At 40.4% G+C, this 15043-nt stretch overlaps 1 protein-coding gene across 3 annotated transcripts; it reads right to left on the bottom strand.

Moving 5' to 3' along the window:
• Positions 1-1344: 1344 nt before the first annotated feature.
• LOC116034844 (annexin A1-like) lies at positions 1345-12144 on the bottom strand. Of its 3 annotated transcripts, none has more exons than XM_031277594.1 (12): positions 12046-12144; positions 11838-11949; positions 11072-11177; positions 10735-10829; positions 9325-9438; positions 9025-9115; positions 7719-7855; positions 5701-5794; positions 5132-5227; positions 3952-4010; positions 1714-1836; positions 1345-1565 (listed from the first exon to the last, which is right to left on the bottom strand). In XM_031277594.1, the coding sequence occupies exons 2-12, from the start codon at positions 11904-11906 to the stop codon at positions 1509-1511; spliced, it is 1041 nt and encodes a 346-aa protein (XP_031133454.1). In that variant the 5' UTR covers positions 11907-11949; positions 12046-12144; the 3' UTR covers positions 1345-1508. The 3 variants fall into 3 exon arrangements, with proteins under 3 accessions (XP_031133454.1, XP_035847353.1, XP_031133456.1); XM_035991460.1 differs by having other exon boundaries at positions 11838-11923; positions 12044-12132; XM_031277596.2 differs by lacking the exon at positions 12046-12144 and having other exon boundaries at positions 11078-11177; positions 11838-11951.
• Positions 12145-15043: the final 2899 nt, after the last annotated feature.

Here is a 15043-nt window from a genome sequence, read left to right as displayed (position 1 = left end):
AACAAAGTGAAATAAACGTATAAAAGTCCAAATCTACACAAAACCCGCAATCAATTATTAAGCTGACATCACATGTATATACATGGCATTTAGGAAACCTTTATTGCAAGGTTGGCACGGCAAGATGTCCAGACTAGTGCAACAGTAACTTTCGTTTTTTTGCGTCCTGCTGCTCCCATCGTCAGCCAGGTAATATTTTTTTTTACCAAAGCAGTATATGAAATCTGTATTACCTATCACCATTTAGTTGTTTTGTGTTATTTAAGATATTTATAAAATATCTGGTCATGCCAGATGTAATTATTCCACTAATTTTTTTAAACAATGCAATTACCCGTTTGAGCCACCAGGGGTGCAGTGCTCCTCTTGCCCCCCCCCAGCAAACTCCGTGTATGCGGTCAGACCCATCTGCTAGGGGGCCGAGACTGAGAGCTACATGGATAAATATGCACCACATATGAAATTTTGCTCTTTTCATGAATAAAAAAGTTGGGTGACCCCCCCCCACCCAGACTAAAAAATGTTGGATGACCCTCCCCTCAGCAAAATATAAAAAGACATGACCCTCCCCTATTTTCCTCCGGTGGTCCATTCCATAAATACCCGGTCCCTTATAGAAAACTTATTTATTTTATTGCATTTTGCACCGTGGGTCCGAGAGGACTGAAATCTCATTTGTGCCGTATGTCATGCATGTATAGCACATCTGACAAAACTGACTTGACTTGATTTCATCATTTTGACTTAAAGTCAACATTTCGACTTGCTCTTTGACTAACTTACTTAGAAAGCTCAGAGTTCGTCCTTTCATGAATTCAGACTCAAAATTTAGATTTAGTATCTCATAATTTTGACCTCTTACAATTCTTTGGTATTCAAACAAATACGGCTCGCACAAGGCTTGGCAGTGACGACAGTGGTCTGTGTCATAGACTCATGGGAAAGGGGCATTGGAAATTGGAAATTAGCAATAGCTATAAATGCTGTGATGCTGTACATTGGAGATTTGTTGCACAAATGTCCATGCATAGCATCTGTCCCTATTCAAATAAACATGAAATGAAAAAAAAATAAATAAATACATTGTTGCTTTTATTTCCAATTGAATACATTTCCTGCTGTCCTGCTTATTTGAGTTCTATCCAATGTTTCTAGTTCCTCTTTTCTTTTGCTCCACCTTCCTCGTGGTCCATCACTTTCACATCTTTTTCAAACGTATCTAATTAATGTAATAAACCATTAACCATGTTGTGAATTGCAGCTCAATATACAAGTGAAAAAATGTATTGTAAAAAAAGAATGACAACACATGAAAGCAAAAAGAGAAACAAACAACAGGCACGATAGGTATGAGACTTTATTCTTGGTGGGATTACATCAATTTAACAAGACAGATTGGTCACGGTATTTGTAATCATTTGGAAAGCTGTGAGACTTCACCGGCATCCGATGGACAAGTTGGCCTCCAATTCCAGTGAAGTGGTTTCAGAATTTCAGAAAACCGAATTTCACTCTGGTCCACACAGTGCAAGCAGGGCACTCTCAAAATGTTCCTTAGTGTCCCTCTGTGAAACAGAGTCAAAGATGTGCTCAGCTGAAATACTCTGATACTAGTTATATTGTCTTTTGTTTCTGTACTGAATGAGTAAAAGACAGAACATGAAGGCAGCCATTCAGGAAAATTCAAAATATTTCATAGGTATGTCATTTTACCCGTATGGCCTCCTGTAGGCTGATGCCATACATGGCCTTGTATTCCTGCACAATCTTCTTCAGGTCGATTTCAGAGCGGCTCACCAGCACCCGGATCAGTGTGTCCTCATTTGTGCCGAGGCCCTGTGAACATGTAGAATACATGCAAATCTCCTCACTCCGCGGGTTTACTACACACTGCCTTTAATTTAAGCGTAACTCTCGCCAAAATGCAACCTAGGGTCTTTTTGTGAATGTACCCGAGTCAAACTTTTGTTTAAAAGTATATTTAGGACAGAATCGCCACTTAAGATTTACCGTATTTTCGGTCAAATGGCCTTTTGAATGGGAGTGCTAGGGGAACTTTTATGCTAGCCTCAAAATAGCTATTTTTAAAACACTAAGAAGGCTCGACACAACATGAAACTTTGCTCGAAGTATCACCAGGGGCTCTACACCTTAACGAAAGCATTGACAACATTGTTTGTGTAAACAGAGTTTACTAAAAAAGAAAAGTTTTGAGCAACTCACGTTAGCAGTTGTTATTTACGCTATCCGCCATTTTCCCAGTCCAAAATAGGCAATCTCCGAATGCGAATGAACGGACTCCATAGGAGGAAATGTCACTTATATGAGGCTCCTTTTTCCAACTACAAGGTCAATATTGTGTTTCACTAACAACAAAACAACGAATTATCCGTGCATTTATATGGAACTAAGCTTTTGGAGCTTTCCATCTTTACTCTCCTCCCTCGACTTTTTTCTTTTTTTTTTTTTTTAAAAGATTATTTTTTTGGGGCTTTTCCCTTTATTTGAAAGTGGATAGACATGAAAGGGGGAGAGAGATTGGGGGATGACGCGCAGCAAAGGGCAGCAGGTCGGATTCGAACCCGTGCCGCTGCAGGACTCAGCCAACATGGGGCGAACGCTCTTACTGGGTGAGCTAGAGGCCGCCCCCCCTCGACTATTTTTGACTGGCTCAATAGACAGCGACCGGAAGAACAACAGCTACAGTGAGTTGCTCAAAACCTTTTAGTAAACTCTGTTTACACAAACAATGTTGTCAATGCTTTCGTTAAGGTGTAGAGCCCCTGGTGATACTTAGAGCAAAGTCTCATGTTGTGTCGAGCCTTCTTAGTGTTTTAAAAATAGCTATTTTGAGGCTAGCATAAAAGTGCCCCTAGCACTCCCATTCAAAAGGCCATTTGACCGAAAAACAAAAATACGGTACATCTTAAAAGTGGCGATTCCGTCCTAAATATGCTTTTAAAACAAAAGTTTGACTCGGGTACATTCACAAAAAGACCCAAGGTTGCATTTTGGCGAGAGTTACGCTTTAAGTGTCATCTGTGTATGTTTTGGTTGCATAGCCAATCACATTATGGGGACCAGTCCTCCAAAATCTGACATTTGAGAGTCAGCTGCAGAACAAGGATTAATTTACAAGCCAATTTCTGATAAGTAAAGTCAGTTTGACATATTGTTTGCATGTGCAACGTGACATCATGACGCGTAAACATACACGCCACTTTCAAGTGGCGTGTTATCTGTACGCATTTTGAGCTATCCGCGTGTATGTCTACGCCTTATACAGCAGCACGTTGCATTTTGAGCAGCTATCCGCGTGTATGTCTACGCCGTATACAGCTGACGGATTGCAGACTGATCTCAATAAGAGGCGTATGTATGACACACCAATTCGTATGCCATTTTGGCGTGTTATCAAGACGCATAATCGCTTTTTGGACAGTTGGGTTTAGGAAAACAACGGGATTGGGTTTAGTAAAAGAAAACCGTGACGGTTGGGTTTAGGAAACGTGACACGCGGGACACGATCCCCGGTCTCCTCGGTGAAAGTCCTGTGTTTGACCCATCCACCACCCCAACCAACCTCCCTATGCGGATTTTCGGCCTTTCATACAATTGACACGCAATCGCAAAGTAATGTAAATCAATGGAGGCCAAACTGCGTTGATAAACACGCTAAAAAGCGATTATGCGTCTTGATAACACGCCAAAATGGCATACGAATTGGCGTGTCATACATACGCCACTTACTGAGATCAGTCTGGCATGTGGATGCAGAATATTACGGCTGACTTTTCAATTGATTTAAACTACTTCAAAAACATTGCCAAGCAGGCATTTGAAAGAAAGACACATATGATAAGACATTTTTACAAATGACATAAGCAAAACAGGAAATGAAAACTACATTCAACAAAGAAATGTTTGTGGAACACACACACCCACACACACCTTCATAGCATGATGGAGCTTCTCAGCGAAGAAAGCCGAAGTGTTCCAGGAACATTTCACTACAAGTTAAAGAGACACAAACATTCCCAGTGAAAATATGCACCGTCCATATGCTGCTGTGTGTGACAGCTCAGTGTTCCTTTATTTACTTTGATAATGTTTTATGTTCAGGCTAAAGTAGTCCATACATGGTTTGTTGATTGAGGTCATGGTGTGCCACGCTGGAGACTAGACTGTGCAGACAGTAATTGTTGGGTAATTGTTGTTTATTTGTGCATTTAAGTTTTCCTGGTTCTTTATGGACACCATCCTCTTTATGGATACCACATGTTGCATGACTGCGACTTAACTGAGACTTTTTGTTACACCCTTTTGTCCAGCTAGCAGTGGAAGTTAAGCATGACTATGTCTGTCAGTCCATCCACGCAACTGGAAATATTTGTGTAAAATGTCTTTTTGGTGGACTTTGGTGACCCTCTGACCTTGCCTTCAGAGTAGCCACGTTGCCAAATTTTTTCACTCGTACCCTAGAAATATCAAAGTCTAATGGGCAGGCTTCCATAAAACCACCTTCAGGACAAACAATTCTATTTTTTGGCCCTGAATTACTCTCCAGGATGTTGCGCATTCTCACTTTTTCTATTGTTGGCTGTAATGTGGATAACTATGGCAGCCTGTAGTCTAGTTAACAGCTTCGCCATATAAATATAATCAGTCGAGCAACACTAGTCAATGCTTGTCTAAGGAAAACAGTTTCAAACCTTAAATATTCCTGTATTATATTGATTGTCCATTACTGAATGTGCAACAATCACAGTTAAAGTTTGGGGGAAAAAAAGCCTCCTTAAGTTATAAAGTTAAAACACTTAAAAAAAAAAAAAAAAAAACTCAGCTAATCTGCTTCATCCAGAACGTGTGGTTGTGCTTTGACCAAAATTGATTTAACAGTGGCCTGGTAGCATAAGCAAACAAGTGAGAAGAGCCGAGACAAAAACACAAATACAGAAATCTCATGTGTAGGACCCCATTGCGCACAGTAAGAAGCCGATTGAGAAAAATGGATTTCAGGGCCTAAATGTGTTCCACATGTACTGAAAAGCTCTGAAAGAACTCCTTATTTATAAAAAAAATGAAAAAAAATCTGATCAAATCATGATAGAAATGCAGAAACCCTCCTTACCAATGTCAATGAGACAGTCTTCAATGTCTCCCTTCAGCTCCAGTTGCACGGCTTTAGGTAAAGTGATGTCACTGACGGTAGCATACTGCTGGAACGCTAACAGGTAAACAGTCAAGCAACAGGTATTCATGGGTATCAGCCAAAGTACAAAATATGAAGAACAATAATAACAATTTTGCAGTTAGAAAGCTGTTATTGTATGGCACCAGGCATGAAATATAAACTGGAGATGCTTTTTAAACATTTCCTTCACAGAAGTTTGTTTGCTTTATTGAACTTGTCTTGTAAAGCATGTAGCACAGATACATGGAGCATTGCTATGTTGAAAGACTATGTGTACATAAATATAAAAAAAAAATATATAAAAAGAATATATTAACTCGTCCAGAGACTGAACAATAGACTCCACTTTTCACAGAATTGTTCGTACACTGCTGGGTGTGTTCGCCCTGTTACCTGAGTGTGGTTCCACTTGTTTTTCCAGAAGTGTGTGTGAGAGAGAGTGCGAGTGTGTCGTCTTTGAAATGAAGGTTTTGGCTGATTCAGCCTCACACATTTCAGGCACTCACTTTTGCAGAGCTGCGGCGCGCTGCGTGTGGTCAGGATGTCGATGAAGGCAGAAACATTGGTTCCTTTGGTCTTCTCACCCGCCTCAAACAGAATCTACAGAAACAAACGGTAACACGCCATTACCTAATATATATAATATTATAATAATGTTAATATTGTTCTCTCCAACACTTTTACATGACTGAATAAGTCTAGTGATATTCTATATTTTTCTTATTGTCAACAACTGATCCTACTAATAAGTACTGGGTGTTTACCTAAAGCCTGATGTTTCTACTTCCTCTGCCATAGAGCTCCATTGTTGTCCAAAAAAAAAAAAAAAACACTATTAAAAGCATGCCAATGAGCCACACTGTTGCACCTTTTGATATGCTCCTTCATTACAATAAACACACAAACACTGGTTTATTTTGACTCAATCCCACACACGCTGTCCCGCTGCAGGAAATAGTCCCTAGAGCACCAAATGTGTAGTAATCCACTGCTGAAAATAGTCCCCAACAAATGCATTATTTAGTCCTGTTTGAGTAACGTTTGATAAAAACTACAGTGCCCAGCAGTTTTGTGGATTAATAAACCTTTTGTTAAAATGACGTTAATATTAGTCTTAGTCTTCTTTCATGAATGTGTCTTCATTGGTGTAAAATGACCTCTGCCAATGATCTGACTTATCCTTGTAAGCGAAGAGTTTCTTATCTGTATTGACAACGGACGGGCAAGCCCAAGCGAAAATTGGAAGTAGGGATGTCAGCATTAACGCCTTAATCACGATGCGATTGAGGGCCGAGCATAACGCATTCATTTGTTGTTGTTTTTTTTAAATCGCATTAAATCGCATGCCGTCATTTATTAATTTATTTTACACTTCACTCGGCTTCGCGTCGTGCCTGACAGGCTACTATTTTGACCCTTTGCAGCACCATTACTTAACAAGCTGCGATACTTCCTCCTGCTGCAGGCATGATGGAGAAAGACAGCAGCAACACAGTTCTGAATGGCGCTTTTTATTTCCCAAAACTCCCGGACGGCTCGTAGACAAGTCGAAAGCCATATGCACATTGTGTAAAGCCGAATTAAAATATCACCGAAGCACGTCAAGCTTGAGCTACCACATACGAGCTAATTAACGTGACTCAGGTTGATGCTATACCCACTAGCATGCTACCCACTCAGGCAAAGCAGTATTTTGGAGAGTGCTACTTGCCGACCTGTGGAAACCAAATCCCAAAAAATGACTACAACTCTTGCGAAACGGGTGGCAACTAACTGCAGACCTGTCAGCATCGTAGAAGACTCAGGTCTTAAAGACATACTACGGTTGGCATGTTCTGACCCGTCTCGTTGCCGTCGAGGGGGACAGTAGTTTTCACGGATACACAGCCTGTAGGACACGGAGAAAGCAACCCAACAGCTGCAAGGTGCTGCAAACGCTGTCTCATTAACCGGTGATCACTGGACGTCAGTGAGTAATCAAAATTATTTAGGAGTTACTAAACGCTATATTGACTCTGGTAAGGATAGGGATTTTTAGTTTTTTAGTTAGGTACTTGGAGGAATTGTGCAATAATGACAGATTCACACATTTTTCTTTTGTTTACAGTAAATAAATAACAAATACAAATCTTAAAGTTCATAAAGTAACTTTCCTTGCATTCATTTGATTCCCAATCAAGATATACTGGTAAGAATGGCTTTCCATTGTTAATATGTACTTAAAAACAGTTCTGAAATGCAAAATAATAGAATTTTAATCAGGTGATAATATATGCGATTAACTATAGAAATTCAGCGATTAAATCGCGATTTAAAAAAAAAAAATTATCGTTTGACAGCCCTAATTGGAAGACATGTTGTCATAGCTTCTTGGTACATAACGGCTACCGTAGTTGCAACACGCATTTGAAAAAGCAAGGTGCTAGAGAGCACTATTCGTTTGAATGCAAAGTACAATTTCACCGCTAGATGGGAGAAATTCCTACACAGTGTGCCTTTAAAAACGTTATTTTCCTGATTTTACCTCCGCGTCCCTTTTGGCCAGATCACCGTTGACTTCCGTGCTCTCGTCTTTGTTTGCTTTCAGCATGGCCAGGAGGGCCGTGGTGAAGTCACCGTTGGTCTCTGACTTAATAACTTCCTCCAGCTCTGTTTTGTACACTGAGGAACAAAGAACATTTCAGCACAAAGATAACTGACTATGCAATAAGATAATGGAACAAAGTGTGACTGCAGCGGGTAAAACTGTTGTTTAGAGGCCTACAGTCATCATGACTGGGTTATTACAGTGCTGCACTGTCTAAAGGCTCTGACACACCAACCCAACGACCGACTGTGCAGAAAAGGCAGTTGGACTGATCAGTCTCCCCGAGTTGGTCAAAAAAGTGCCTCGGAACACACCAAAGTGACGCCGACTTGAGCGTACGTCCTGCGCGTGCGCGAGACGTAATACGTCTCCATAACAGCAGGCTGTATTGTCGCCCAAAAAATAAAAACTGGCAGCTGATTGGACGAACGCATCACGTGGGTCTGGCTTCTCCCGAATTTCAAAGCCAGACCATAATGGCGGCTCACACCCTGAAGAAGGCTGTCTGCGCCGCTACGCGTGGGTTGCTTCTCCCTATGTCTTTTACATTTTATATTATGAAATAGCCAGTAAAATAAAAGGGTTTTTAAATTATTTTGAACAAGAGTGCCTTGGATTTTCCTTTTTTTTTTTTTTCCTACACTTAATTGAATTCCCGACCCCAAAGAGCACCTTCAAACATTTGACTGAACTTCCTGAGCACCCTGGACTTTGTCTTTCCATAATGGCGGCTCATTCGGAATACGATCTCGTATTTTACAAAAATAGTTCACCGAAACATGTTTCTGAAAACATTTTAAGCGAGAAATAGGCCATGCAGTTGCTGAATCTGTCTTCATTTCAGATCGACAAAGGTCATTTTAAAAGATTTGTCAGCTTTTGAGAGCTGTTCGTCACGCTCATCCCGCTCGTCATTTCCGGTAATTGGTTATTAAGTCCGACTGCCCACTGGCTGATTCAACAAGTCAAATCGGCCCAAATGAACGCCGACGGCTCCGCCAACTGACGACGGCACGGAACACACCAAACAGACTCGAGTCACCGACCTCGCCAGACTGTCCGACGGCCGATAATCGGGCTGGTGTGTCAGCGCCTTTAAGAATTCAGTGTTGTGCTTCTGCTGCGTGCACGGAGACATTAAAGAGTGTCAGGTAAATACATAACATGTTATGTAAAATGTGAAAACCTTTTCAGGAACTCAGAGCTGAGCTTGTTCACCAACTATTTAACAGGAGTAGCAAACCTTCTTTGTAGACCCTCTTGAGGTCTCGAATCTCTTGGTTTGTTCTTGTTGCCAGGATCTCCACCAGGATGTGTTCACGGGTGCCCAAACCCTGTTGGAAGAGAGAAAATGCTTGGAGTGACCAAATCTAAAACATTTAAGGGTAACAATACTTTTATAGGACTCGTTTAATTACAAATTGTTATACAAGCATTAAACATATTAGGGGTCAAACTGATAACTACAGAAAGTAGCACAGTCATGGAGAGTGACATTTGGAAATCTCATGTGATATTTGGTACACAAGATGCTGATATTTACCTTTGTGGCCTTCCTGAACAGGTAGGCATCAAAGTGAGCGGGCGTCGAGATCAGAGCCAGAGACAAATCCTCTAAATGTGAGTGGAGAACCGACTGCAGCGCTTTATCCAAACTCTGCAAGACACACCAAGGCATCATGGGTACATTATATTCATGGTATTTCAAAACAGACAGACTTTTGCAGAAAATTAAAACCATAGTGTGCGTTTCTTTTTTTTTATATTACATCTGCCACACTGCCTTTTTTTGGTACCACCACTAGGTGTGCCAAAGTGAGAAATTCTGGCAGGTGATTTGATGAAGCATCTGTCTATCACGTCCGCCACTGTTGTTTTGAACAAACAAACAGTCGCGGCAGTCACACGCCTAAGCCACACCCGTAGCTGGCAGTAGCTCCTGACCGGACACTGATTGGGTCGGTGAGCTGCTAGTTCAGACACAAAATGCATTAGGTTGAAGCCTGACAAGATGGATTTCTGTGTCATATGTAATCCCACAATTTTCGCGTGATATCGTAATCTTGCGTGAATCCAGCTACCGTGCAAGGTCGGTCGCTGTGGCCACAAGTAGAAATTACAGGGTAGGACCACATTCAATTTCCTTACATTTCATGAGATTTGCTTGAGTTAATTACTTTAAAAGTGCTCATATTATGCTCATTTTCAGGTTCATAATTGTATTGAAGTTATAGCAGAATAGGTTTACATGGTTTAATTTTCAAAAAAACACCATATTTTTGTTGCACTGCACATTGCTGCAGCTCCTCTTTTCACCCTGTGTGTTGAGCTCTCTGTTTAGCTACAGAGTGAGACATCTCACTTCTGTTCCATCTTTGTTGGGAGTCGCACATGCGCAGTAGCTAGGTAAGGACTACTAGCCAGTCAGAAGCAGAGTATGAGGGCGTGCCACGCTAGCAGCTAGGCGAGCATTATAACGTGCTACGAAGTGATGCACGTTCGTCCCTGAAGTAAAGGCTGGACTACAATAGAGCTGTTTGGAGCAGTTTGTGAACAGTGTTTTCTGTTGGAGATGGTAAGTCCCTTTGGGGTGGATTTTGGGCTTTTTCACTTTGTACCCCTATAACGTGCACAAAAAAAAAAAAAAAAAAAAAAGATATAACAATAAAAGGAAAGGGAAAAAGCCAAAAAACATAATATGAGCACATCAGGCGATCTGAAACATCTGGAACGATAAAACATAGATTCGGGTGAGGTATGGGGGCCTTGAGTTACTTTAAATGTTTCTTTTTAAAACTTTATTCAAATGTTCATCTATGACATGCTAAAACATAATAGCCTGTAAACCAGACATCTGCGAGCTCATCTTTCATTTGCACTGGCAGATTTGGAGCGGGTTTATTTGACCATACTCGACTCTTGGAGAAACTAACTCGAGAAATGGATCACTCACCTGCCCAGCGGACGCTTCATACACGGCCTTGATCTTCTGTCTCTGCTCGTTACTTCTCTTCACCAGGATGGCAAAGATCACATCCTTGTCCACTTCTGTGAGGGATAAGTTGTACTTTACTTTCTTTAAAAGTGCTCAGAGCACAGCCTCTACGGCAGAAATGTGGAGTCTTGAAAGAAGATTTGTGTCTTAAAATGGCTTTCGTTTCGAGGAAACATTCACGTTTTAATTGTTAAGAGTTCTTTACCTTTAAAATTGTACACCATCTGCAAAAAACATTTAGAAACAACCCAAACTTAAAAAAGGCATGAGATCATTTTTAAGGGTTAACACATACTTTTACTTTTAATGGCGCTCTGAAGAGTGGAAGCATCACTCGTGGCGTCGAATTTCGGATACGGGGTGACTGTTCCGTAATAGGGGGGTTTGGGCTTATCCTTCACCTAGAACAACAGCCAGAAGTACAGATATTTTTAACGAACTCTGGCTGATACAAACCATCAGGTATTTAAAGCTACACATCATTTCAGTTTTGAAAATTATTTTTTGATTCATTCCAGTTTCATCACAGGGCAGAGTGACACAAAAGATGGCAGAGCTGAACAAAAAAAAGGTGGAGTCTGTGATTGTAATCTAACACACTATTTGTCAAATGCAGTGAATATCTCCTCATGGTCTTCTGTCAGTTTTGTGTTAATACATAGCCTTGCTCTGTAAATGGGAAACAAGGACAGGTGAAAGGCTACGGATGTATAAAGAGAAAGGCAGTGGGAGCTAGAGGGTGACTGTAAATCTGACACGTAGCCTACTATTGTTCTGAAGGAGTTTGTTGTGGGTGTTGAGCTTGAATATCAACATTCTTTCTACAGCATCGCAGACTCCACCTTTAATAGGAAATCCAAATACTCAAGTGTAAGCACCTAAGATAACAAAATGTCCAGCTTCTCACCAACTTCCACATGCATGTTACATTTTTATTTAAATTGCAAAACTTTAAAAACTGGAGGGTGATCCATATTAAATATATTAAACAAAACTGCAGTCAGCCAACAACAGATGTATCCTGCTCATAACTAGTTGTAGCTGGGTGATCTGATACTCACTGTGACGGTGCTCTTGTCGGGGTCTTTCTGAGGGATGACATGAGTGAAGAATTTCTTGAAGAAGGCCATGATACTTAGCTGGAAAAGTTCTAACCTGAAAGAGAAACGATCGCTGTATAGAGGGAAAAAAGAAAACAAGAAAGAAAAACTAATAATTCACAGTTGACTCAAATAGGTATGCATATATTTAAACAACCTAAAACCTTACCTGTGCTACTGCAGACAGTCTTCCCACCCCGGTTTAAAGATCTCAGGTGTTCATCGCAGTATTTAACTCCCTCTGCAGTGTCTCCACCCATCTCTGTGCAGATGATTTTCAGACATGGTTCTTGTCACCTGCAGAGGATCGGCCAATTGTCTGCCACCTCTCAAACAACATTCCTGCGAGGCAACAGTAGAGGTTTCGGGCCCTTCTGACAGGTTGGGTGACTCTTCTGTACAGACTTGTATTGTACATTTCTAAGCTCTCCACCCTTTAACCAAACACCTTATCATTCACACAGACATTGAAGCTGGTGATTTAAGCACTCCAAATACTAACCTATGTGTCACACCTGCACTGGGCTCTCCCTCAGCCACGCCCACTACCCCATTTTCCACTCAATCAGTATCATCATTCACTATCCCCAGCCTATTAGCACTCCTCACCTGTTGCCTGTTTCAGCTCCTTAACCCATCTACAAAAACCCTCTCCAGTCCTCAGCTGTTGTCTGGTCTCGTCTCTACATGGCATACGGGCTCCCTCAGTATTGTTGCTTCAGTGCGTTGCCAGATCTTCCAGTATTTGTCTCCTGTAAAGTGAAGTTGATCTTCTGGGCTTTTGTACTACTAAGTTTGTTTGAGCAGTTTAACTAGAAGTCTCCTGAGTTTTTCCGGGTTTTTTAACACCACTCTCCTTTGCGATCTCCTGTGTTTTTTACCTCTTGGACTCTGTCTTGTTTTTTGATACTGTTTTTGACTTTTGTTTGCCTGTCAAGAACCTTCATTAAAAACATTTGGATTTGATTCTTTGTCCTGAGTTTGAGTTTGTGATGCTATGACTAAACCTGATTGTTCCACGTTTCTCTTGAGCTGATACTGCTGAAGAGGAGCTCCTCTGATTTCATCTAGTAATACTCCCCAAGACCTTTAAACAGATAAAAGTATTACTACATATGTGAAGTATTTTGTGAGGGAGCTGCGCTGAGTCTGATAAACTGCCTCGAGTGATGTCACTTGAGTCAGCGGGTGGATCCCAAGACTCTTATTTGATAACTCCTTGCTAGAACCGGAAGTCGTTCTGGTCCGTCTCAAAGCTCTTATTCCTTCCTCGAGGATTGAGGATCGAGGATTGAGGCGCAAGGATCAAGGAGCGAGGATCGAGGAGCTAGGAGGAAAGGACATCTCATCCCTCTAAAACCACATTTCCTCGTTTCCTCTCTCCTCACATCATTTCCTCACGTCTCTCCCATGCTTCCAAGGTGGGACAGACTAGGACGCGAGGAAGGAAGGAAAGCAATTGAAGGTGACATGGATGCAATTAAAGGACCTGGGACGTACCCAGTGTCAGCTGGGGCCGAAGGCTACAAGTTTAAAAACCTCTGTAGCAAGCTCCTCATCGCAGATTGAACACACCCAAATCTCCAGCTGAACCATTTTTTTTTTTTAAACATATATTTTATATATTTTCAAACAAAGCCATCTTCCTGTATCAAGACTGGGGATGTAAAGGACCTGACGTGTCTACTTTGTGACATAAACTATGAAAACTTGACTAAAATAAAGTAGGATTAAATACAATAAAAATTTTTTTAAAAAAATCAATGGATATAAACTGAGCTGCTTTACATGTGTTACTAAAATATTTTAAACTTTATTTAAAGTCAGAATCATACCAGGAATTACAAAGTCAGTGTAAATGTGAGAGAAAACTGAAGACTGAGCACACAATAACATGTTTCTGTGACTATATGTAAGCGAGTTGTCTTGATATATGAAAATAATATACAAAGTGGATATTATAAAAAATAACAAACTATTATTTTCTATATCAACACACCTCAGATTAAAATAATGATTATAATATTGTGCTTATACCATGGCCCAAAGATAAGAGTCTGTTTGAACTTTTCTATTTATCTATTTCCTTGCTTGTAATTTGAAACATAGAAACTCCCTGCACTTTGATTAATCTGTTGCACCGTTGTTTGTACTTTGTATCTGTCTTTACTATATTATGTTACCTTTTATTTGACGAGAAATATGTATACAATTTATACAGAGCCTGACAAAATAAATCTTGATATAAGTTTTTCAACATCCCACTTTCTTCCTCAGCAGAACTGTTTGCTGGGTTGCCATATATAGTTGATGATGACAACTGAGAAAATTCCTTTCACTTACAAAGACTGTGAGATGTGGATGAAAGTTCCAGAAAAAGTCTCACATATTGGTTATGTTGCCAAACTATTGTTTCTAAGAATACAACTTTTTTTCTCTCCAGTACACTGAGTACTTTGGGCACAGAAATTTCCTTTGGAATAAATAAAGCTCTATCTTCATGTATCTGATCTAATCAGAAGTACTGTTGCCATGGTTACCTACAGTTTAATATTAAACGTTGACCAAGGTGTCCTGATATAAACAGACACCTACCAGCCAATCAAAAATTTATATTTGAAGTGGCCATGGTAATGTAAGCGTAATTCATTTTAGACTGTGAGCAATAGCAACTCAAGTTTAGACTAATCTCGCCCCGAAAAGGCCCAACCTGCAATCCACCTTGGTCCCTTTAAGCAGGGCAGACTCTCAACTGAATTTAGCTATATCGGCTGCATATCTGCGTCTGCTCTATTTTTTATTTTTATTTTATTCATAGTAGAATTGCAAAAAGTAGTGCTTCCTCTTTTTTTGTGAACATTAGTGAGGATGCTGTCGTCTTGTCTGAATAAACTTTACCAAAATGATCACTGGACAAAACCGACTGGAGGTTCCGTGCTTATGTTCAGTGTGAGCACCCACATCAATTAATCCATACAAGGTGAGCATTAAAGTTGCATGTTGCAGCCGTACAGAAAAAGCAAATTAAAATGTGAGCTAACATATTAATGACAATGCACAGTGTCTGCCCGTCTTTAGATCCACAAACAATATGGATCAACAAATTATAAGTTACTTAAAACAAAATTAAGGTTTTTACAGAACAATGTTGCAAAACTGTACTGTAC

Source organism: Sander lucioperca, chromosome 14 (genome assembly GCF_008315115.2).
Source record: "Sander lucioperca isolate FBNREF2018 chromosome 14, SLUC_FBN_1.2, whole genome shotgun sequence".
Classification (NCBI taxonomy): domain Eukaryota; kingdom Metazoa; phylum Chordata; class Actinopteri; order Perciformes; family Percidae; genus Sander; species Sander lucioperca.
This window is presented reverse-complemented; position numbering and strand designations above follow the sequence as displayed.